At 39.6% G+C, this 26,278-nt stretch overlaps 1 protein-coding gene across 1 annotated transcript in view; it reads right to left on the bottom strand.

The window, feature by feature from the left end:
• TBX4 (T-box 4) overlaps positions 1-26,278 on the bottom strand; it is a 110,203-nt gene that overhangs the window by 1,918 nt on the left and 82,007 nt on the right. The window contains exons 6-8 of the mRNA XM_018556662.1: positions 6,411-6,563; positions 3,963-4,051; positions 1,031-1,275 (exon numbers count right to left, since the gene is read on the bottom strand). Of these exons, the coding sequence (XP_018412164.1) occupies positions 1,031-1,275; positions 3,963-4,051; positions 6,411-6,563 (487 nt within the window). The remainder of the gene's footprint in view (positions 1-1,030; positions 1,276-3,962; positions 4,052-6,410; positions 6,564-26,278) is intronic.

Below are 26,278 nucleotides of genomic sequence, written 5' to 3'. Positions count from 1 at the left end.
AGAGATTTGCTGTTAGTTTACTCTGAAGCAGACTTATTGCAGAACGCAATATAGGCAACTGCCCTATATAATAATCATTTTGATAAGTTGCACAATTTTAATGATGCATCCTCTTACTGAAAAGGGTCAAATTGCATAGTTTAATCATAATAAAATAATTTCGGAATGAAATTATTTTCTTGCTGTATATCTGCACGCACATCTGATAGATTGTCAATGCAATTTATATAGAAAAGCACGGTAAATACTACAAACTTTAATTTTGCCAACATCAAGAGAGGTACTGTTAACCAAAAATCAGGCTTTTTGTAACAAAGAGCTCTGAAGAAGGTTCCCCTGGTCAGATCTGCACAAACAATCTTGTTAAAAGATATTTGCAAAACAACAAAAAAACATACATATTTGGTTCACCAAAGTGTGCACGTTTACGTCTGTGGGGGAAGAGAGGGAAAGTCCCACTTTTGGGGCCGGCTTATGGTGGACAAAAACAATAGCAATTAGACTAGCTAAACAATTTTTCCTTAAAAAATAGTCATCTAGAGGGTATCTAAGGAAGTTGTAGAGTGCCAATTGTACAACTTCTGAGTACAGATTCAGAATTATAGGCTGCTTAAGTTGTCTGCAAATCTTGAATTTTCATGTAAAAGGCAAGCTTGGCCTCACCCTTTTCACCTCACAAGCCTTCCTATTTGTCCTGTAATATGATGGATGACCTCTCTGATCAATACAAAGATTGTGGTGGCAAGAGAGGACATTCAACTACCCAGAAGTAGCCATGTATACTGTATGAACAATCTATGACTTGCAATTTATTATGCTTTAAAATGTGCAATCTACTACAAGTTAGCAGTGAGTAAGGACATGAAACCAGATGAACATGAAGAGAAGAGCCACATTTATCGCTACTCTATCACTGATATTTCTATTTTTAAAATTAGTCAGCTTTAATCTGTCAGATTCCTCAAGAACAGAAAAAAACTTCATGCATTTGTTTTTAATGAAAGTCTAGCCAAGTGTAGTATATCAGTACCTCTTCTTTTTAAACAGTGATAAAACAACCCAGAATCCCTTTGTGCTGTGAAGGTGTTGAGCGGCAGATCCTGAGCATCGGATGCAGTGAACTGTATGTGTGCCCCGTTCTCATATTGATAATGCTGAAGGCCTTGGTGGCTACCATGCAGTGCATTAAGGTCTGATTTGCTTGGCAGTTGCCCTGGATGACTTGACACCAATCGTTGTCTCATGATACTTTTTGAGATCACAGGATATTCTTTACTGTGGGAAAAAATAACAGCCATTTTAAGAAATTACTTAAATTATAGGTTAGTCTAAATGTGCAGATAGGTAATGCTTTAACTGTGCTATGAATACATTATTATGATCACCAGAACAAATAAAAGACTACAAACTTAAAATGGGTCAATGGATACAAATGCAGCTTGTTTTTGAGGAGTGTAATATAGCAATATAACATAGTCAGTGTGTCTGTGACATAGCTGCTCATAAATCATGCCTACTCGGTTAAGCCATAACTTTATGACCACTCGAGTAGGTCCCCTTTTGCCGCTAAAACAGCCGTGACCCCTCAAGGCATGGACCCATTAGACCTCTGAAGGTATGCTGTGGTATCTGGCACCTAGACATCAGTAGCAGATCCTTTAAGTCCTGTAAGTTTTGAGGTGGGGCCACCATGGATTTTCAGCACATCCCACAGATGCTTGATTGGATTGAGATCTGAGGAATTTGGAGACCAAGTCAACACCTCAAACTTTTTGTTGTGTTCCTCAAACCATTCTTGAACCATTTTTGCAGTGTGGCCGGATGCATTATCCTGCTGAAAGAGGCCACTGCCATCAGGGAACACCATTTCCACGATGGGGTGTCTTGGTCAGCAACAATGTTTAGACCTCAAGGTTTCCCAGCAGAACATTGCTCAAAGCATCACACTGTCTCCACCGGTTTGCCGCCTTCTCACAGTGCGTCCTGGTGCTATCTTTTCTCCAGGCAAGAAACGCACACGCACCTGACCATCCATATGATGTAAAAGAAAACGTGATTTATCAGACCAGGCCACTTTTGTCCATTGCTCTATGGTCCAGTTCTGATGCTCATGTGCCGATTGTAGGTACTTTTAGCAGAGTACATAGGTCAGCGTGGCCCCCTGAATGGTCTGCGGCTATCCAGACCCATAAGCAACAAACTTCAATGCACTGTGCACTCAGATACCTTTCTATTGGAAGTAGCTTTAACTTTCTCAGCAATTTTAGAAGACAAAAGCAACAAATTGATTCTGAGGAAGGGGGTATGCCCCTGAAACGTGTAAATTCAACGTGTCAATTTTAGCTACAGTAGCTCTTCTTTTGGATCGGATGACAGGGGCTAACCCTTACTCCCCTTGGAGCCTTGGTCATCCATGATCCTGTTGACTGTTTACTGGTTTCCTTCCTTGGACCACTTTTGGTAGGTCCTGACCACTGCAGACCGGGAACATCCCACAAGAGCTGTAGTTCTGGAGTTGCTCTAACCCAGTTGTGTAACCATCACAATTTGGCCCTTGTCAAATTCACTTAAATCTTACACTTGTCCATTTTTTCTGCTTTCAACACATCAACTTCAGGAACAAAATGTTCACTTGCTGCCTAATATATCCCACCCAGGTGCCATTGTAATGAGATAATAAATGTTATTCACTGCACCTCTCAGTGGTCATATTGTTATAGATGATCGGTATCTATGTTGGGTTTGATTCAATAAAGAAGTAAAGGTTGTTCACTTAGTGTATGTCCATGTTGCAAAGTGAACATTAATGAAGTAGGTAAATCTGTGTTCATTTTGAATATTTATTTTGAATACTCATCTTAAATACACCTTATTTACTAACATTCACTTTTCAAAGGGAACATACTCATTGCAAAGTAAACATTCACAAGCATTCAAGTTAACAGCTACTATTACTTTTATAGACCAACCACATCATGCACACCTGTCACAGAATTGCCAAAACACCATGGGTTTTCAAAAGAGAGCATAGCAGAAGCAGCTTCCTATTCAGACTTTTTGAGTTTTAATTACTAAAGAAGTTGAAACTCTTCACTCAATAAATTGTAGCTATGTTCATTATGAATACCCATCCATGTGCAGGTGAAATAATTAGACATTAATTCGATTTTCACATGACCGGATAATTGAAGTGTCTCTTCACTCATTTATTGAGTTAAGAGTCTCAACTTCCTTGGTAAAGCAACCCCTCTGTCTCTGATTAAAATTTAGATAGAGGGAGAGAGAGAGAAGAGGGGTGAGTTAATGCTCCCATTTATTGAGTTGCATGTATACATTTCAGCTTGCCCTATTGAGTCCTGTAAATAGCAGGTTTTGTTTTACAACAGTAAGTAGGGAGAAACTGGAAAACAAATGTTTAAAAAGATATGCATATGCAACATTTCATATTTACATATTTTGTAAAGTTTTTGTTTTTGATTTCATTCTAACTATAATAAACTAAGAAAATATGTACAAAACCACAATACCTTGCCTGTAACTGTGCTTCCTTGCTACCTCAGTCACCCAGGTCATCTCCCCACACAATTTGATCCTAACCCAACTGCCTACAGGGGCTTCCTCTTACCTAACTTACCTCCCAATCATAGTGCCTCCTTCCCATCTCACCGCATTGCCTATACTGCATCTGTTACAAGACACAACGCATCCCTTACGGCCGAAGTCCTTCTCCGCTGTCATGATCACATCTTTCTGTTCATCAATACAAAATGCTTGTGTCTTTGACAAATATACCCCTTGCTGTTTCTATACCCCACTATCTGCACACTACACCTCTACATACCTGTGTTCTGCGCCACAAACTTACCTGTTTTGGAATAAGCACACTTTTGCTAGTTTTATATAAATGAAGTCAACAAATTAGTAAAGAATCAACTCAAGTATTTACAATACATAATTTGTACCTTTGCAATCGAGCCACACGGAGGTCACTGTCATCACTTCCCCTAAAGCCTTTGGCAAAGGGATTATTTTCAATTTTTAACTGGGTTATCTAAAATCAATAATTAATCAAGAAATAATTAATCAATAATTCATCACAGAATAATTAGTCAATATTTATTCAAGAAATCAATGATATAAAAAATGCTATCATTCAATATAAACAATATCAATGAAAAAATTGAATACAACCATATATAAAATGTGTGTCAATAAAAATTTGCAGGACCCAAGTCACTCAATACAAATTTAGTGAGCAGTTCTCCAGATTCTTGAGTTTGATAAGAATGGATATAGGTGGTGATCTTCTAATGAACTAAACCCTGGACATGGAAACTGCATTGTTCTGTCAGGAGGAGGATCCTTTTCTGACTACTTCAGCTTATATTCAAACTGTTTACACAAATTGTTATTTAATGATATGTTGTTAAAATCTGCTATCAGCTATAAAATTTAAATCAGCCATAAAATATGAAATCTCAAGAAATTAAAGAGAGTTTCTACTTTCATGTAAATGTAAAAAAGCTGTTGGCAAACCACCAGCTGCTGACTGTTGCTCATGCCAATGAGGCTGGAACAATTTTGAAGTTGATGCTGCTCCTTGGATTTTCCAAGACAGTCCAGCCATATCAATCTACTGGAAGCAAATGGGTTTCTAAGGTCAAGCAATTTCATGCTGAAAAAAAGCATGGTACTGGCCTCTGATCTGCTTAGCAGTGCCTTTGATAGCCAAATGATAAGGTGTGAATGGTACAACCTCTGTTGTTCAGCAGTGCAAGATGCCAGTGAGTTTTGCACATTCTAAATACAGTTATTAAACGTTTATTTATTCCCTTATTTTCTTCAATCCCTTATTTCTACATCACATGTAGATTAAAGTTCTTTTGAAAAGTTCACTCATGTCAGGAAATGTCAAAAAATGCTTCTTCTACTGGATAGTGAAAAAGAGTTCAAGAACTAAGTTGTATTTCCCGATCATGGGATCACAATGAATTGTTGAACAAGTTGATCGCTTTGAAACAGAGAAGGTTTGCTTTTGTAGCAGATCTTCCCAGTTTGCAGGCATTTCAGTTGGCAAAATTCACAGCTCTGGGACTAGGGGGCAAATTGCATTTTAGGGTACTGGAGAAAAGACCAGTAACTGATCAGTGTGGTTCTTGATCATGTGATCACCATAATTAGCCAATGTGCTTTGGTAGGCTTTATTTTTTTCTAATGAAACAAAATTCTGCCTTACCTACTTTTGCTAAGCATTTTTGTGAGTGGATTCTATCCCACCATGTGGCAAAAGGATAGCAACCCTCATATAAATCCTTGAAAAGCAGATACAGATCAGCATGTAGAGATTTGTTGCACCTTTTTTTGTTAAGAAAAGCGGATTCTGTGCCATCAGCCTAACATGTGTATGTGGACCATACTTAAGTTATGTCGCAGTTTATTCTGTGGTAGTGCACTAGCTCACATCTCTGTTTGGATTTGATACAGCTGTAAACCACTAAGTTTTATGGGCACAGTGTTCATACCGTCACAGCAAATACACGTGCTGTAATAAGTTTTCACCTTAGATTTATGAGCAAGATTTTCTTGTCATTATTAGATTTGCGGTTCTGTTTGAATGACATCTCAAGGTTTATGAGTTAGCTGATTCATTAAGCAATATACCAGAGGGTACCGTTTTTAAAATGTTTCAATTTAATATAGCAAGGGGTAATTGTGGAATTTAGAAAACACATCTTACTTAAGAACAGTCTACAACAGAAACACGTGCTACTTACCATAGTAGGTGCCCAGCGTTAGCTAAATTGTGAATTAGCTTCTTCATGAATTTTGTGGTAAAGAAATCATAGTGTAGTATAAATGATATTATACTATACCATTATTATTACATACAATTACAAATACACATAAAATACCACCTTGTACAAGGTTATATATATTATTGCAAAATAGTTCATGTCAAATAATTGAAGTGTATCCAAAGCCAAAACTTTTTTCCTTACCTTTGGATTGAGTATGAGAGGGTTAAAACCACTGTAAATGTGTTTGCCATCTGTGTCTCCTTAGGAAGATTTCCCTTCACTTCCTATCCTGTAGAGTCAACAGGAAGTGAGAAGATACCTTTCCAATGTTGTCACAGGAATACGTGTCCCCATTGGAAGATTACTCCTCTATTTCTGTTTTGGTGACAATTTCGGATATACCCTCACTTTCTTTCCCGGTGACATTGGTGATCAGAACAAAGAGAGAATTAATCTCCCTAACAGGGACATAGACAGCAATAACAACTTGACCCCGGTTCTTACCTCTCACCATTCCATCTAAATCTAAACAAAAGTTTTGCCTTCAGTTGTACTTTAACTTATGGTTTTATAGTCAGTGAGAAGAGTTATGAAAGGCTTAATTTGACTCACCTTGTGATTTTGATATGAGGTCACAGATATAAATGCTGTCTCTGAAAATACATGTGTACAGAAAGCTGTGTTTTTGGATCCAAATGCATTGTTTTCATCTGCTTTGACAATATGTAACCTTGGCTGGTATTTGTGCATTGAGTTTAAAATAATCTGGAAAAGAAATCTTGAATAATTATCAGAAAGGCGTACGTGAGAACATATATACAGTGGGTTCAGTGGGTACAGTATAAAATTAGGGTTTTTAAGACCCTTATATGAAGGCGTAAATGACAACTGGCCACAGCGATGAAGTGTGCTGTTTTCTGTAGGGTGAGTGAACATCAACCCATCTTGGTTCTAGTAGGCCCTCAATAGGAATAACACAAGAGAACAACATGTATGTAGGCCCAATGGTATTTTTAGCGAAGGAAGTTGGTTGGAGACCTATGTTGGGTTATATAGATATTGCATGCTACGTTACCTTTTGAGGAAGTGTATGTGAAAGAAGAAGGAGGTGTGCATAGGGGGGTTATGGGAAGAAAGAAAAATGTTGTGAGAATGGTAGTGAGGAAGGAAAGATGGGGGGAGGGGAAGGAGGAGGAACAAGGTAGGGAAGGGGAAAGGGTAACCCCTGTCTCCATAGGCGATCAGGAGGTTTTGTTGTCTTTATTAATGAAAAGCTCTGATGTTAGGTTGGTTCTCAGACCCAATTCATAGCAATCAATAAAATAATTATACCCCAACAATTACACTTTCAAGAGGAAAACATAACAATGCAGAGAAGATAAAAATAAGAAAGAGGATCAAACAGAATGATATTGTCGGGTAATAGCATCAAATAAGTGGTAGTTGCAACACATGCTCTACTTGTATTACAGATGAAGAACTTTTATTTGCTCAGGAGTCAATGCAAATGAGGATGTAGACTCCCAAAACTGAGTTTGTGGACATTTTATTTGAATGTTGAATTATCTCATGCTACTGGGCCATGGACAGGTGTTGCCTTCTAGTCACTGTGATACAGAACATGCCTGCACATACTGTTTCCTGCACACTGCTCCACCTAGGTTGCTGGGACTGAGGTCTCCTTTTAAAGGAAAGTTAAATAAAGCTTAATATGATAAAAGTTACTCATGCATTGTAGCAGCATACACTATGCTACACCAATTCATCTGCCACATTTGCAGTATAGATAGCACAGGGAATGTTGCAGCATAGAGTATGCTGCAACAACGCATGAGTCCCCTTACGTATGCTGCAACAATCCGTGTGACACCTGTACTGCAACAAGCTATTGGCCCATGAATTACTACATGCATTTGTGAACTACACAGGACAAAGAAACAGTTATTTTTGTCTTCCCTACCCTGCATCCCACACAGAAATACATATTTACTTTAATTTCTCTTAGTACTGACTGTCTCTGTGGACATGTTTCTGGTGTTCCAGTACAGTACAGATTGTGCCTCTGAAGACATTTTTCTGGTGTTTCAGTTCTGTACATATCGTGCCTCTGTGGGCATGTTTCTGGTGTTTCAGTTCTGTACAGATTGTGTCTCTGTAGACATGTTTTTGCTGTTTCAGTACAGTACAGATTGTATCTATGTGGACATGTTTCTGGTGTTTCAGATCTGTACAGATTGTATATCTGTGGACATGTTTCTGGTGTTTCAGATCTGTACAGATTGTATATCTGTGGACATGTTTCTGGTGTTTCAGATCTGTACAGATTGTATCTCTGTGGACATGTTTCTGGCGTTTCAGTACAGTACAGATTCTGTCTCTGTGGACTTGTTTCTGGTGTATCAGTATGATACAGATTGTGTCTGCACACATACTTCTGCTTATGTCAGTACAGTGACAATTCTGTCTCTGCTAAAGAGTTCCTGCTGGTGTCAGTATGGGGCAAACCCTGTATCTATGGACGGTATGATACCTATTCTGTCTTTGCAGGCAAGTATGGTACTTATTCCGTCTTTGCAGACAAAAGTGAGCGGCGGCCAAGAGGAACTGATCAAATGAAACTTAATTGTTGTTTTAGGCAATTACAATTTGCTGCAGTTTACTTTGTACCAGATCTTTTTAAATTGGCTCTATAGTGCCCCTCAAGTAAACACGTGCCAAGTCTATCAACCTTGACTTTTCCTATGAGAGGTTCCAGTGAAAAGCAGATGTGAATGAACCGTTGCACAAACACTTAATTAATTATAATTCCACTGTGGTAGCCCTTGGTTGTTATGGTACACCATGGTCCTAAGCACATAGGAAATGTTGAAGGTAATTTTTTAAGTGAGGTAATGTTATGAACATCTTAAGCCCCACCCTTTTTTCTACGTTATTGCTAAAGGGATAAAAATATGTGTTTTGCTATTGATGTTGTGCATTTCGTATATTCCTCTGTTCTCCTCTCTGTTTGTGTGTAAGTTAGACCAGCTCCTTTTTAGACACTCCCAATCTTTCCTTGCTCCAAGTTAGTTTTAGTTATACCTTTGTCCAGTAAGTGAAGAGAAAGTCCTTTTAGAAAATCAGGAGGCAATGACTATGACATGTTTTTCAGCTCTAAGAAAAACCTGGAAAATATATTTTGTAACCTACCAGCCTGGAAAAATTGCATTTGATTGATGAGTCCTTTGATGAGTTGACACTGCCTCTGAATCTTGTTGAGTCAGCAAGCTGCCATAATGTCTGCACCTACTGGGTCTCCGGTGCTAAGTTTTTTTGTGTAAAGCAACATTTAAAACAGAACAATTTGTGCTAATATGTTCTGGGGCAGATGCAGGGAATGGCATTCCTACTATGGAAAGGTTTATCCATGTAGTTTCCCTATTGCAAAATGAAAAGCATGAATATTTCCCTGTATTGCACATTCTACTGTCTTCATCACCAGCTAGTGCACATAATTATGCTTTTCCCTGTTGTTTAAACTGCAGTGATGTACATTACCTTTAGTACCTTGTTAAAAAAAACTAAGCCATTAAATAAGTACGCAAAAATAATAAAAACACACTTCAATGGCCTAACAATATCTTATTTGTTGCTCAACCCAATGTACAATATTCTGGCTTCTTTAGGTCTCATATGAATATTTTTATTAGTATCCAGTGTCACAGGCATCTGTATCCCAGACAAGGCAGAAGCTGATGACCATCTGGCCTAAGGAGTGACAGCCAAAAATAAATTTTTCTTCATCCAAGTAGTAGTACTAATGTTATTTTTAGCAGTTTATTCTCATCCAATTGCATAGCACATTCACACTGTGACAAGAATGTGCAAACGTTAATCTGACACCAAAGTTTAGCACTTCTGTGGTCAGAATATAAAATTCTCACCTGCACCTTACCAGTAAAATTGCTTAAACAAAATCTGCTCTGATAGAGAAACCCAGGCTGCCTTTGCTAGCCTCCTTCTAAAAATGCTAATTTTCTGGCTCTCTCTGGCTTCATTATTTGCTGGATCCAGGATTTGGAACAAGCATACAATCAGTCAAATCAGAGCAAGGTCAGAACTTCTCTTCTGCATATTAGTTCTAGGTCAGTGACCCAGAATGTATTGAATTATCATGAAAAACAGACACCTAGCACTTTTAGAAGGAAAGATCACCAATGGCAGCCCCCATACTTCATACCTCAAGGTTTCACTTTAAAGCAGGAATCTAGTTGACAAACAAATTATTGACCCGTTTTCCCTACTCCTAGTCAGTGTATGTTACTTTTTGTATTTTTAGTTCTCTATTAGTAACCTTGATATGCTTATAAAGTTGGGGTCATGTGACTGCTTCATCTCTAGCTTTCCCCTGTGCTCTTGGACATAGAGAATATTACCGGTAGGTAAATAGCAATTTTTATGTGAAGGGGGGTGTGAGGAGAGGTTTTGTTTGGTGACCTCATAAGCAGTAGGCATTTATATTTGTTATTTATCAAGCAGCATGCATATATATATTTGTTATTTGTCCAACAGTGGTCAAGCAGGAGTTAGTCTACTTATTATAAATGCTCTGTTTGCTATCCGGGAGCTATAACATAGATTTAACAGAAGATTACATGATACTTATCACAAGATATGAATGGGTAAAATTAGATTGCTGATATTGTAAAGAAGGAGATAACCAGTGATTCTTTCTGGTATCACTATCTTATTTACCTAAAATTCTGGGTATATAGACAAGATGAAACAAAACTTCACTTTCTTTACAGGGAAGTGTTGCAAAACAAAAGTAGTTCAACAATAAAAAAGACCTAACAACATTAAATAAAAATAAATATACCCTGAAATAAATAAAGACCCCAAAATACTACTGGGACAACTAAAATGACAGCTGATCTCAAATCAACCAAAAAAAAAGCTTCCACTAATAGGACAAGGGCAGAAAATGGAGTTAATTGCTCAAAAAGTTGTGCTTCCAACACACTGACACTATGGCAGCTCCGTACCCCCCCCCCTTTAATAGTGAGGGGGGTGGCATATAGGATCCAATTTTTGGCCATTTTAAGGCAGCTGACCAAAGGGCAAAGGCCTTTTCAGTGTAAAAAGGTTACAGTTAATAGAGGGCATGGGAGTTGCTAATGAGTTCCCTGGGACCACAAAAAGAGAACTACTTGGGATCATCTCGAGCCAAACTTCAAACCTATCCCTACCTTTTACCATTACCACTAGGGCAGTCCTTAATTTCTAGTCAGTTATTTTGTCTAGGCTGAGCTTATGTCATCACTTTGCTGCAGCACTGGGCTGCATTGCCCAATGCAGCCCAATGCTGCTGGAGTGAATAGGCAGGTTTTGATCCTCCCTCAGTTGACTGGACAGTGGAAGGAGAAACAGACTGATGAGCTCATCTCTCTGTAACTCTGCTTTCTCCTATCAGAATGCTCCTTGTTACCACATAAGTACTACAGCACAGCCAATTGTCTCCATGTGCTGCTTCTCCCTCTTTCAGTACAGGGGAGGCAAGCTGATGCCAAACTAAATTCAGGTATATTAATGATATTATTGAATACTAAGCTGCAATATTTTGTGAATATTATATATGCCTGGAGTTCAGCCTTAAGGTCTACACAGAACCTGTTTAGCACACTTATTCCAGGTCGGTGGCTCAGAAAGCTACTAAATAAGCATGACAGTCGGCAACTCATATTTTTAGGGAAGGTCAGCAATGGCAACCTGTATTGTCTCAGTACACGTTTTCTTTAACATACCACCATGTCATTTTCCTGTGGATATCAGAAAATATAAAGGAACGCCTGATTTTTTTGCTGTGGGTAGCTACATTTCTTATTTTTAAATGTAGGGTTTAATTTTCACTCTACTTTGTCTCCTGTCATGTGACATAGTGACTAACCAAGTGTTTTTGTGTATTCAAAAGCCTCATGTAATTTGAACTAAATATTCCTGGATGGGTCATCAAATCATCTGGCCTGCTAGACTTGACAATCCTCGAATTACTCACTGCTTTCCTATGAAGACAGCATCTGGCAGATTACAAAAACAAAGCGCGTGAGTTTGCCTACACATGATTAAGGATCTGCAGCTTACAAGTAATAGTTAAAAGATAAATGTGCTTGCTGTAAAATAAGACAGACCTAATGTAAGCCAGTCTAGATATAAGCAGTAGAGATATTATCCACATTTTAGTGAATCGGAAAACTAGACTTTAAAAAATAGCGAATTGAATGAACCTGTGTTTGCCCCCAGTAGTTGCTGATTTACTTTTCCAATGTTATTTTTATTGCTGATGTATTCCAGATAGTGTCCTTTGCATACCCCTTTGTAGAAGGATGGTAAATTACATTAAGTACCATTACTCATGCATTTTAGGGTGCTAAACAGAAATGATTCAACTTCTACAAAATATTTATCACTTAAAGCGATACTAAACTCAGGAGTTAAATTTTAAAACTGCATTCAAGTACCTTAACTAATAACAAAAATGTATCTTATTTGTGTATCACTCAGCTGTTGATCCTCAAATCCTCTCTGAATTGTACTGACATTGTCCTTCTTTCTGGCTACTTTTGTTCCCCATGGTCCCTCTGTGTGTTCTAAAGTAGCCACCTCTTCTAGCTTGCTCTCGTGATGGACTACAATCTCACGTTTAGTTTACTAGTTTGTAATGAGATTGTAGCCTATCACAAGAGTGAGCTTGGAGAGGTGGTTACTTTACAACACACACAGAGGACCATGGCGAACAAAAGTAGCCACCCTCCAGAAGAAAGGACTGTGTCAGCACCAATTCAGAGATGATTTGAGGATCTACAGCTGAATTATACTTCTGCTTCAGTTGTGCACTTACTTGTGCTCACCGTGCAGTCCACTTATATTGTCTTATCCATTTAAACTACAAACTTACTGCCATCTACGTACCTTACAAAGATTTTCATGAAGCTGCCCTGAATTCAGTTGTCTTTCAGAGATGTACATTTCTTTCAGCTTTTGGTTATCATGCCATGAAGGACATGCAGGAGCTGCTATAGCTGATCCTCTAAAAAAAAAGAAAAAACTAGCTGCCTGGCTTTTACCCGTATCTAATGGCTATAATATTTGTAGTCAGGGATCTGAAACCAACATGCTTATTAGGAAAGTTGGTGTAAAGTCAGAAGTCCTGATCTGATACTTTTTCCAGGCGAATGACCCAAATATAACAACCGTAATTGGTAATCAGCACAGTATTCTATGTTTTTTTGCACATTGCAAGATTCACATATTTTATACAAGTAGAGAAAAAACAAGTTCTCTTTTTAATTTGCAATAGAGAAGGGGAGTTTTAAAACTCTATAAAGCTCTCTTAGATGGCTGTCAAAGGAACAGCCTGTCTAGCATTCTACAAAGAGTTGAGTAGAGATCTGGATGGAGGAAAGCAGGTGGATGTGGTGTACCTGGATTTGCCAAAGCTTTTGGCACAGTACCACATAAACGCTTAGTATTAGGGATGCACAGATACTTTTCGAGTACCAGTGCAGATACTTGGCATTTTCATGAGAACTACCAGGGTTGCAGCGTTTGGAGCTGGGACCTTGAAAAACTGTCACATGACAATAAACAAAAATGCATCAGTACTCATAGTTGTAAGTACTCGGCAAGTACCAGTACTCGTACTCGCAAAATTGGTATCTGTGCATCCCTTTATTTATATTTATAAAAACAAAATCGTACATTAAAACAGAGATGTACAAATCCCATGAGCTCCGTGTGCTCCTTACAAATGACAGCTGCCTCCTGACTTTTGAATTTTTCTCTAGTCTAGTCTTGGAGCTCAAAAGTATCGGTACATGTACTCGTACTTGTACCGAGTACTGTACTTGGTATCTGTGCAACCCTACTTAGTACACAAGCTGAAATCTATGGGCATAGATGAAATGGTGTGTACATGGATAGAGAACTGGCTACAAGAACCAGTGTCCAGAGAGTATTGATAAATGGCTCTTTCTCAGATTGGTCTAAGGTCGAGAGTGGTGTGCCTCGTGGTTCTGTGCTAGGCCCAATACTGTTTAACCTGTTTTTTAATGATATTGGGGAAGGTCTTAATAGCCATGTTTCTGTGTTTGCAGATGATACTAAAATTGGGAGGGTAATAGACACAGACTTAGACATCATAGAATTACAGGAGGACATGGAAAAAAAAGTAGGAGTAGGCAACTATATGGCAGATGAGGTTTATTGTTGAAAAATGTAAATTAATGCCTTTTGGGGTTAAAAACAGGCAGGTGGAATAGACATTAATGGGTGCTCCACTAGGGAAGTCAGAAATGGAAAAATATTTGAGGGTCATAGTCGACCACAGATTAAATAATAGCAAGCAATGCCAGGCTGTGGCCAACAAAGCTAGCAGAGTACTGTCTTGTATTAAAAAGGAATGTACTGTAGAAACGAAGCAATAATTTTGCCACTTTATAGATCACTGGTTCGGCCACATCTTGAGTATGATATTCAGTTTGGGTCACCAATCCACAGAAAGAATGTCCTTGAGCTGGAGAAAGTCCAGAGAAGAGCAACTAAACTATTTAAGGGGCTGGAGGATCAAGACTATGAGACAAGGTTGCTAAATTTAAACTTGTTCACGCTGGAAATGAGGCGATTAAGAGGGGACATGATTTTGATGTACAAAAAGCTTAGTAGAGATAGTAACATCAGCAAAAAACTTTTTTACTGTAAACACCCTAAAAAAGACTGGTGGCCACCACCTAAAATTGGTGGAGAAAAGATTTAACTACAGAGGGAGTAGTGGCTTCTTTTCAGTTAGAGCGGTTACATTTTGGAACTCTCTTCCACAAGCACTGGTATCAGCAGAGGGTATTGAAGCATTCAATAGTCATTTAGATACCGTCCTAAGAGACTGTAACATACAGGGGTACAGGTACTCTTAAAATACTAGACCACACAGGGACTCATATACACACACACATGCACAAACAGACACGAAAAAGGTTGAACATGATGGACCTGTGTCTTTGTTCAACCTCAAATACTATGTAGCTATGTAACATGTATCAGTTACCCTCATCTCCTGTTCAGATGACAACTGTAAAATTTGGGATTTCCCATTTCTGTCTCCAAGACAATGCACAACAGAGAGCATAGATCTACCCATTAGGGCACAAACAGCAATATAAACTTGACAAAGGTTCTAACACATCCCTATTTTTTTAAACCATAATAAAGTTTTGGCTATACATACACTTTAACTATATCATTGTGAAGTTTTATGGTATAGTATAATGCTGCTTTTGTGCAGCCCCCAGCTGATCTGTCTAAGTGTTGTGGTAAGAGATCACATCCTTAGCCATTTCTAAGCTAATCTTCTACATCATCTGTTTTTAAACTATAAGTCTTTGTTCTCTGAAAACAAATGTCACTATGATATGACCGTAATAGGTGAGGAGCAGAAGGTTAGAGGGTAGTCCTCTGTGGGTTTATGTAGGCCAGCAGGCAAAAGTCTCTCACATCATGGAGCACAAATCATGTAATAACCTCACCTTATGCATAAAAGCCACATTTACCACATACATATCTGCAGTGATTTATTAATCATTTCCTCTCCTTAAGACTGCAAGTTGATGATTTTTCAGCTGCATAGACAGACTGAAGGTTGAACCTCGTGGTCTATCCAAAAGTCATTAGAAATATAAGAATGGAATTGAGTGAAAAAGAAAAATATGCATTATAACGTGAAAACCAGGTTTGTAGCCAATGATGTTTTAATGCGCCATCAGAAGAGTTCTTTATTCCATCATGTCAATATATAAAACCAGCAACAAAAACCCTAAAAAAAAAAACACAGCACTTTGTAAAGTAACTTAGATGTAACATAATAAGTACATACAATTTGTTTCTCTAAAACTGGTATTACCCTCTAAGGAAAGTAATTTGAAGTGAAAATGAAACCTGCCTTTTTCATTATTTAAGCTAAATGTGATATATTCAAAATTGATGTCAAACAGCATTTCCCATGGTTCTCTATCATCTATGACCTAAAAAATGCTTGCAGAGCCTTTAAATAGTTTTACCAAGATTTTTGTGACTGAAATAGCTCCCCTCAGTATAAAACTTTTAAATATATCCAGTATAGATGTGCTTTCAAAATATTTATGGGCATCATCAATTGCTGTTTAGTATGTATTTAATGTGTGCACTCATGAATACATTTGGACATATAGATATATACACAATCCTATGATGTACACTATTAAGATCATGCAACCTTATTTCTGAGAAACCCATAAACTATGTGCGCTTGCGATAACATCTCTTAGATTCACTATGTTACTGGAAGAAACAGCTCATGCTGACATTGCTTGTCTTCAAAGGTCAGTTAAAGTGCAATTTAAGTCACAAAAAAGAGGGGGTCGAACACAAGTACAAACTACAGATCACGAAGTAATAATATAATTTCACTGATGGTTTCTGATACAGTATACGTTAACAGTTTTGTAGGTCATTTATTTTTAATGATATACTATTTTTAGAAGAATGGCTTTCAAAATACAGGAATGGTTTGGAAGTTACACAATTACAAAATTTTGTTGAAATGATCATCTTTTAGGGAAACTGATGTTCTCAACACATGTCTCTAGTTTTCACAGTAGGGGTCTGTTGGGGTTCTTCAAATGTAGAAAATACTTGTATAGGCAAGTATAGAGAAAGCCTGGGCAATGAAGCCAAGCTCAAACCAACTAAGTGGTCCCAAAAGTTATTTACAAACTTAGTGATTTTAGTACTTTGTTGTATACAAAATACTGTGATTTCCAAAATGGGCTTTATAGTTGGTATTAAATTTGTAATCAGCGTCTAGTAGGCTATTGAGTAGATGTGGGAGGATGCCATGGATTTAACCTAAACATATAGGTCAAGGGCGTAACTAGAAACCACAGGGCCCCATAGCAAAATTTTGTATGGGGCCCCCAAAACCGCCCCCACCAAAAAAAAAATTATCTACCTTCAGTACATGTTCCCGACGTCGGAGCCGAAGAAGAGATCACTCTGCCCATATCTGCTGCAGATCCCACCACAGACCCTGCACAGCCCACCTGAGACCCCACACAGCCAACATGAGACTTCGCACAGCCCACCTAAGACCCAGCACAGCTCACCGGAGATACCAAAGACACTGCAGAGCTCACCTGAAACCCCACACAGCCACCTGAGAGTGACCTTGCAGAGCCCACCTGAGACCCTGCAGAACCCACCTGAGACTCGGCAGAGCCCACCATAGACCATTCAGAGCCCACCAGAGACCCTGCATAGCCCTCTTGAGACACCGCACAGCCCACCTGAGAGTGGCCCTGCAGAGCCCACCATAGGCTGTTGGGCTGGTCGGGGGCCCTTTCCCTGCACACTGTGCTCCTCTTACCTTTCGGCCTCCTCCACGTCCACCACCACCGCCGGGCCCCAGCCTCCTCCACCACAGCCACCGCTGGACCCTAGCCTCCACCACTGTTGCAGGGCCCCGGCTGGCCTCCTCCTCTGCTGCTGTGCCCTGACCACATAAACGGGCCCCCCTCCGTCCCGGGCCACATAGGGACCACGTAGGTCGCTATGGTAGTAGTTACACCACTGATATAGATCTTAGGTCCTATTGTGTAGGACTCCTCTAACAACATAAATCTGAGATAAATCAAATAGAGAATATAATTTTTTAAGTGTTTTACCTTCCTTTCCCACTTTTCCTTTTCCTCTAAGAATAAATAGCCACTGTGGAATTGCATATTTTGCATTTTCTCTTTTCTCTTTGTCATGCTATAAAAACCAAGCAGCTCTAATTTTATTTTCTGGTACCTGAAATGGTGAATACTTATGTTTTTATATCCCTATAATGCCACAGTGGGCTGACATTCTGCTCTTGAGCTGTAGATTCTTCACCTGTTTACTTAGGGGGAAACTGCAGAATGAGATTCTTGGCATTCTTGCCTTTAAGTACTGTACCAGATAAGGGTTTAAAGATGTTTAACTGATTCTTATACAAATTCTGCTAGAGAATAAAGATGTACTAATTATATTTACATAGTTGGGTATGCTACAACAGGCATATACACATCATATCTAACTTTATTCAAAATCCCAGGACCAAAATAGTATTATTCATTTTTCTTTGTGTATATACTGTAATACTGTAACATTTTAACAACTTTTTTGAATGTGTCTAAAACCCAGACCTTTGTTTTGGAACACAAAGACTATGGCCACAACTCAAATGCGTGCCTTTTACATGTTGATAGCATCATTTTATAACTATTAAGATTCTATGTAGAAATTGTCATTCATTTTCACTAACAACTTGATTTTTTTTATTTTGTGGGATGGAAATTAAGATGAAAATGATCAGATGGGTTAGAAAATTTTAATCGGTTTCAAGCTGATTGCATGGCATATGGCGTAATTGATCTAATATGATTTCTTTGCAAGTTCAGTTTTATTCAGCAAATTCTGATTTCTTTTCAAATGTTTTACATTGAAAAAATCAGACTGGTGCAGCTAATGCTATATTCGTAATCATCAAATCAGCTGTTCTGGCAATATCCAGGTTGCTGACACGCCTAAAGTACTCCCGTCACAACACAATGCAATTTTCAAGCTGCAGGGATTGTAGTCCACATACATGATTTCTAGCATTGAGCCCCGATGAAGGGGGTGTGTGCTGGACCCCAAATACATGTTGACCACTCTACTTGAATGTCCCACTGACCCTAACAGAATAAAGTGGTATTTGGGCTTTTTTAATTGGTAAGGCTCTTCAGTTCCTACATCTACTGTCTTCACTGTTGATCCAAGGTTACTGTGGAGATCTCTTAGATTGTGGAAGCTGCCTACCATGAGAGAGATAACCCATATTCACATCACTTAACTACTGTTGCATGAGAAACACCGATAGAATAACTACACAGGTCCAGTGCTTTCTTTACACACTTCCAAACTGCAATAAAAAACTGACAGATGCCTTAACCCTTTTCTGCTCTATCCTAAACAAAATAAAAAGGCTGGAATAAGGCTTAAGTTTTACAATTTTCCAGAAAAGGCTCCATGTTTCACTGATGCTTAATATCTTATTACTACCTATTTTAATTTTACCTTTGTCAATGCCCAGTGCAGAAGACTCCTAACAGCAAAACTGTAGCTATAATGAAGCAAAATAAGAATTTGAAGGAAACCCTTATTGAAACAGTCTGCCATTGCTAACCCCCTATGGAACACATTAGTTGCTTGGCTTTCTCTGGCCTTAATACATTTTGAATCAAGAACCCAATAGTAGTATACAGTAAGTGAAGTCGTAGGAAAGTCTGACCCCCTGAGCTTCGTACCTGTTCCAAGTAACTCACATAGAAGGTGTTGAAGCCACCTGATTAGTACAACAGCCAGGCAACCAGCATTTTTCAAAGAGGAGTTCAGCAAAGGAGCACCTTTGCATGACTCTCCCACTGCTCCCTGGTTCATCACAAATTGCCTGCAGCAGAGGTCTTGAGTCCTCTGTGTCACTGAGGTCAACAGTATCTTAAACAATCTCAGCCCACCCATGTTTGGGCGGAGTGTAATGTACCCCGGAAAGCCAGTCCTATGTACTCTTCAGTGCCACCTTCCCAATATTCCTCTTTGCACTCCTCTTTTGCCTGCTACCATCTCTGCCACACAGGGATGAAGTCAGTTGTAAAAGAATCATGCTGGCCCTCAGACACCGCGAAGTTCTCTTCCTGCTGCTGTGCCTGCAATGGCTGGTTTATTACACTACGTAATGTGTGCTCCATTCAGTAAATCAGTGGGATAATGTGGTTAATCCCCACCTGGTGCAGCTTAGTAAAAAGATCAAACAAGTGCCCTGAATAAGTAGCCACTGTTGTGATGAAAAAAACCCTAGATCCCATGAGCACATCCTCTTCCCATTCTAGCACAAGTACTCCTTGGTGGCCTGCTGCAGCTTGTGTTGCTGTAGCATTTGAGCCAGGTAAACACTCGCTTGGTATGACCCCCTAAAGTGGACACGCTCATTTCTGACAGAATATCTGACCCAGTGTGGTGCCTGTCCCCCAGGCATACCAGCTGCAAAACAACATAGAAGCATTTTACCTTGGCCAATGCAAAGGCTTTTCTGTGCCGTTTCCACCCAGGTTTGTGGTGAAATATCAATTGTCTCCTCATGCATGTAATATCCCAATGAACTGTACATGAACCCAACCTAATATTCTGCAAACAGAGACTGCAAACCACTAGGGTGTTATTGGCAATAGACATGTTTTGAGTATGTGTAATGGCGGGGGGATAGCAATGGCCTGCACGCTTGGGGCGGTGCCATCCAGGAGAATAGGAAGGCTGCTCCCTCCACTCATTTGCGAGCTGCCCCTAGGTGACTTCTTACGTAGCTGATATTTTGTCTTTCCCTCACTTTCCTCCTCTACAATCTCTGGCTACTTTGTCACCCCAACCCTCCACATCACTCGAGCCCATTTGGTAGTGAGCTGCAGCTGCAGGAATAATTTGCACAGAACGAATGTACATGCAGTTTCACTGGACAAATAGCTATGTGAATGAAAAAAAAAACAAAAAAACATAATGTAATGTAGGCAAATGAGCAGTTGCAAAACAGTTAGAAAGAAAAGAAGAGGATTTCAAGTATGTGAATAAGTAATACTTTCATGAACTGAATACTATCAATACATGATTTGGCCTCATATAGCATTTTTTTCACAAAAAGTGGTCTTTTAACTCTTATCGTGTTTCCAGTTTGGGTGATGAAAAGCAAGATGGGAATGGTTGCCAAAGGCTACTGCAGTTTGTACATCATCATTGGTCTTGTACTGCCTTGGCAGCCTGCTTATCTTTGACTGAACAGTTTGCTTATTCCTAGTAATTTCAGGTATTTGAACTATGTTATTTTCTGAGCAATATCTTTTTCTCTACTGCTGTACAGACACGCCTATTAATGTATATATATTGTTGGGACGCTTTGTAAAATCTACATAAAAATAGAATGCACTGATTTGTAAATCTCATAAACCCATATTTTATTCACAATAGAAAATAGAACACATATCCAATGTTTAAATTGCGAACATTTACCATTTTAACAAAAAAATAAGTTCATTTGGAAATTGATGGCAGCAACACATTTCAAAAAAGTTGGGACAGGGCCATGTTTACCATGGTGTAGCATCTCCTCTTCTTTTGACAACACTCTGTAAATGTCTGGGAACTGAGGAGACTAATTGCTAGAGTTTGGGGGGAGGAACATTGCCCCACTCTTGCCTAATATAGGATTCTTACTGCTCAACAGTCCTGGATGTTCTTTGTCGTATTTTTCGCTTCAAGATGCGCCAGATATTTTCAATTGGTAAAAGATCTGGACTGCAGGCAGGCCAGTTAAGCACCCAGACTCTTCTACTATGAAGCCATGCTGTTGTCATAGATGCAGTATGCGGTTTAGTGTTGTCCTACTGAAATATGCAAGGCCTTCCCTGAAAAAGATGTCATAGGAGCATATGCTGCTCTAAAACCTGGATATATCTTTCAGCATTAATGGTGCCTTTCCAGATGTGCAAGCTGCCCATTCCATACGCACTTATGCATCCCCATACTATCTGAGATGCAGTCTTTTGAACTGAGTGTTGATAACAAAGCAGGAAGGTCCTCTCCTCTTTAGTCAGGAGGACACGGCGCCCATGGTTGCCAAAAAGAATGTAACATTTCGATTCGTCTGACCCCAGAATAGTTTTCCACTTTGTGACAGACCATTTTATATGAGCTTTGGCCCATAGAAGACACCAACATTTCTGGATCATGTTCAGATATGGCTTCTTCTTTGCATGATAGAGCTTTAACTTGCATTTTTGGATGGCACGGCAAGTTGTGTTCACAAACAGTGATGTTTGGAAGTATTCTTGAGCCTAATGCAGTGATATCCATCACAGAATCATGAATGTTTTTAATGCAGTTCTGCCTGAGGGCCCAAAGATCACGGACATTTAATATTGCATTTTGGCCTTGCATTTTGTCCCTTGCGCACAGAGATTTCTCCAGATTCTTGCAATCTTTTGATGATATTATGTACTGTAGATAATCATATATTTAAAGTCTTCACAACTTTATATTGAGGAACATTATTCTGAAATTGTTCTACAATTTTTATAAGCAGTTTTTCACAGATTGGTGAATCTCTGCCCATCTTTATTTCTGAGACACTCTGACTCTCCAAGATGCTCTTTTTGTACCCAATCATGTTACTGACCTGTTGCCAATTAACCTAATTAGTTGCAAAATGTTCTTCCAGCTCCTTGTTAGTACCACTTACTTTGCCACCTTTTAGTTGCCCTGTCCCAACTTTTTGGAAATGTGTTACTGCCATCAATTTCAAAATTACCTTATTTTTTTCCTAAAATGGTAAATTTTCTTATTCTAAACATTGGATATGTTTTCTGTTTTCTATTGTGAATAAAATATGGGTTTATGAGCTCATTGGATTCTGTTTTTATGTAGATTTTACAAAAACGTCCCAATTTTTGGGGGAATTGGGGTTCCATATATATATACCGTATACTTCCCAACTGTCCCTCATTTAAAGGAGAACTATGGGGTTAAGGCTTTTCCCCATAGTTCTCCTTAGGGTCACGGGAGGACACAGACTAGCGTCCTCCCATCACCCTAGGCTCAGTATACCGCGAGCTGTAGCAATTATGTCTGGCTCCGCCCAGCTACGTGACTGACAGCTGGCTCTGCCTATCTAGAGGCAGAGCCAGCTGTACCCGCCCTCTCCCCGTCCGTTCCGCCAGTCAGCGCTGGCGGATCGGAGTGGGGAGGGGGGAATCCAGCCCCTCCCCTGCCACGGCAGAGAGCCGTGACAGGATCGAGAGGTGAGCGAACGCTGGTATGTGTTCGCTCACCTCCCAATCTACTAAGCCGACCTATGACAGTCTCATTGTCACAGTTCAGCTAGAACTATGAGGTAAGTGAAAAGCACTCACCTCATAGTTCTCCTTTAAAGGGACTGTCCCCCATTTGGAACCAAATCCTTCTGTCCCTTTTCCCTCCTCAGTTGTCCCTCTTTTTGGTCTGATGTACAAATATCTATAAAAAGGTTCTATTTACCTACCAGAAGTGTTATTATGCACTGTTTACCAGTTTAAAGGAAAGATAATAGTGAAGAAAAAGGGTCCTGGGTTTAACCAGTCATTTCTTGCATAAAAAAGTCTTCATGAATCGCATAACTGGGGCGTGGTAGGGTTAGGTCCATTACCTAAATACATTGTGTTGGAGGCTGTACCGCTTTCTCATTTTAAAAAGTTTGGACGTATGACTAACATTTGTGTCTAGTTATGCAATGATACAAATATTTCTTAGTGTCAATGCTAGAAACTATTTTCTTAAAACTAGAGATGACAAATAATGAGAAAACCTAGGGGCCAGCTTTAAAATATACTTTATGTTAAACGGCACTTAATTAATCTCAGTTCATCAGTTTATCATGAGAGTGATAGAAAATACAGGGAGTCCTTGGCCAGTTTATTATGAAAGTGATAGAAAATGCAAGGAGTCCTTGATCTTTGATTGTACGCCTCCTCTTCCCAGAAAACCCTTTTAACAGTCACATTTAGGAGAGCAACTTACTTCTGTCCTTGCCCTGTGGCTTTCTACTGCATTATGATATATTCTATAAACTTCCACCTTTTTCTGTTTGCATAGCATTCATATTAGGGATGTCCCGATACCGGTACTAGTATCGGTATTGGGGCCAATACCAGGCATTTTCACGTACTTTCATGTACTTTCAAGTACTTTTAGTTGTGAAAATGCCCCAATTCCTAAGGCCCAAACCGGCCCTTTAAATTTTCAAACAGCAGCGGCCGTCCAAGTTCCCGCACTTGGGGGGACCTCGGCAGCCTGCTAGGGGCCTGCAGATAGCTGTCCATGGCACTGCCTGTGCGTTTTTTTATCTCCTCCTTCTTGGCGCAGGCACAGCTATGGACAGCCCCGGGGGTGGAACTACCACCCCAGGGCTAGAAGCTGGGGGTTCATGCCACACACTGATGGGGAGGACTGGGCCGGTACAACCAGACGGGATGTGGCAGCATCGCCGGTCTGGACATGGGGGAGGCCGGGTCCCGACATCGTCGGTGAGGTGGAGTGCCCGCAGAGCCACTGCAGATGTCCACGTCGCCTGGTGAGATCGACACGCAGCCTGGTGAGAAGAATTCTGCTTTGGGGACATGTATTCGCAGAACACATGTTCCCAAAGCACAATACATGTCCCTTAAAGCAGAATACTATTCTGCCTTGCTGATATGCGTTCTGCTTTGGGATCATGTATCCTGCTTTGGGGACATGTATTCTCAGAATACATGTCTCCAAAGCAGAATACTATTCGGTCTTAGGGACATGCATCCTGCTTTGTGGACATGTATTCTAAGAATACATTTCCCCAAAGCAGAATGCTATTCTGCATTAGGGACATGTGTCCATGCAGAATACTGTGTCCTGCTTTGGGGACATGTATTCTCAGAATACATGCCCCCAAAGCAGAATACTATTCTGCCTTAGGGACATGTGTCCTGCTGTGAGAACATGTATTCTCAGAATACATGTCCCCAAAGCAGAATACTATTGTGTTCGGATTTGGGGTGACATCTGCATTTAGCCCTGGTGAGAAATGGCCCTAAAATCATCAGTCTGTGTTGTTTTAGAAAAAAAAGTCACATGTCCCTTTAAGAAAAAGTATTGGTAATTGGTATCGGCAAGTACATGAGGGACAGTACTTGTACTTGGTCTTAAAAAAGTGGTATCGGCACATCCCTAATACATATACTACAGAAACAGATGCTACAGTTAAAACTTAAAAAGTGTTCCTTTTAAAATATAATTAAAAAACATCCTCATAGGTATTTAATTATTTAAGTGTCTTGTAGTTTTACAGTATTTATGGTATCTTTATGTTGATATTAATTTTATCCCTGTTTTTGCTTCTTCTAAGTTTAATTCCAGGTTCATATCATTCTGTGCCCCTGTCTATAGCCATTTAGCTCTCATGTAATAGAGATACAGAACTGGGAAAATGCAGTCTGGACTCAATTGCTATAAACATTTGCTGTCCTGGCAGCCTTATGCTGCTAAGAAAGTGAGAGTTTTAAACCAACTAGCACATGCTCGTGGAACAGTTGGGGTATATAGACCAGGCCATGAGAACCACTGCTCTATATCAACTTTATTTTAAGCTTTTTCCAGTATACAAATCTGCAATCTATGAAATGTGGCAATGTTTAATGAACTCCTATTGTTTTTAAACTACTAAGAAAATTAGAGTTTTGAACCTACTGGCACCTGCTGGTGGATCACTTTGGGTATGTTGACCAATCTTTGAGAACCACTGCTCGTTCCTGTTCCCTCACCACCAGTCAATATGATTATATTGTTTTCAAGCTTTGGTCTACTATTTATGTACTGCAAGAAATGATATGAGTGTGAAGAGAGGTTGTACTGGTACTTCAACAGTCCACCAAATACAAATACAAGTCAATTAGGAAAAATGAATTAGTTACCTGTTCAAAATGTTGTATACACATGCAAAATGCATTAAAATTGTTAACATGAAAGCAAACCTGACATGAGATTTAAGGGAACAGACAATTTTCACATCCTAAAAATACCAGTTACTTGGATGGTGTGTTGACCCACCGCCTTCAGTACTTTATGTTTCAACATTGCAGCTCAGTGACTCAGATAGTATCGGGACCAAGGAGATCAGAATAACAGCTAAGGAATTGACATTTTTAAAAGGAGAGTGGTGGCAGCCTCCATGTTTCCTTCATAAGGCTGGGTTCACACCAGGGCGTTTTTTAGCGTTGATCGAAGCACTGAAAAACGTTCAAGCAGTGAAATCCTATTAACTCCTATGGGCATGGTTCCCACCTTGGCATATTTCAGCGCGTTTTGATGCGCTGAAAAACGCTCTACGCCCAAACAAGTACAGGAGCTTCTTTGGGGCGTATTTCAGAGCGTATCCATTGGTTTCCCCGAGTGTGGCGCGGGGGTTAACAAAGCAGTACCCCCGAGCCACACTCGGGAATACAGCGTAGTTCTTACCTTGTCCGCGATCCCCGCTGTGTCCTCCGGCCGCTGCCGTCTTCCGGGTTCCGTCCCTTGCGAGCATCCGCTTTGCAGGGGGGAGGAACCGGCGGGAAGTTTGAAAGTTAAAAAAAACGAAAAAAAGAAAATTAAAAAAAAATCATACCACCAGGGAGGTTTAAAAAAGAGCGTCGAACACGCGTTTCACTGAACCAAAAAACGTGCTAAAAACTTACTAAAAACGAGCTGAAAAAAGGTGCATAAAACGCTCCTATAGTAACGCCCAGGTGTGAACCCAGCCTAACAGATTTCATTTAAATTTTTGCATTTTTTAATTTTTCCCAATATTTTGGTGCTATCTA

This window comes from Nanorana parkeri, unplaced genomic scaffold, assembly GCF_000935625.1.
Source record: "Nanorana parkeri isolate BGI_ZX_2015 unplaced genomic scaffold, ASM93562v1 scaffold245, whole genome shotgun sequence".
Classification (NCBI taxonomy): domain Eukaryota; kingdom Metazoa; phylum Chordata; class Amphibia; order Anura; family Dicroglossidae; genus Nanorana; species Nanorana parkeri.
Note: the sequence above shows the minus strand (reverse complement) of the source record. Positions and strands in the feature narration are given on the sequence as shown.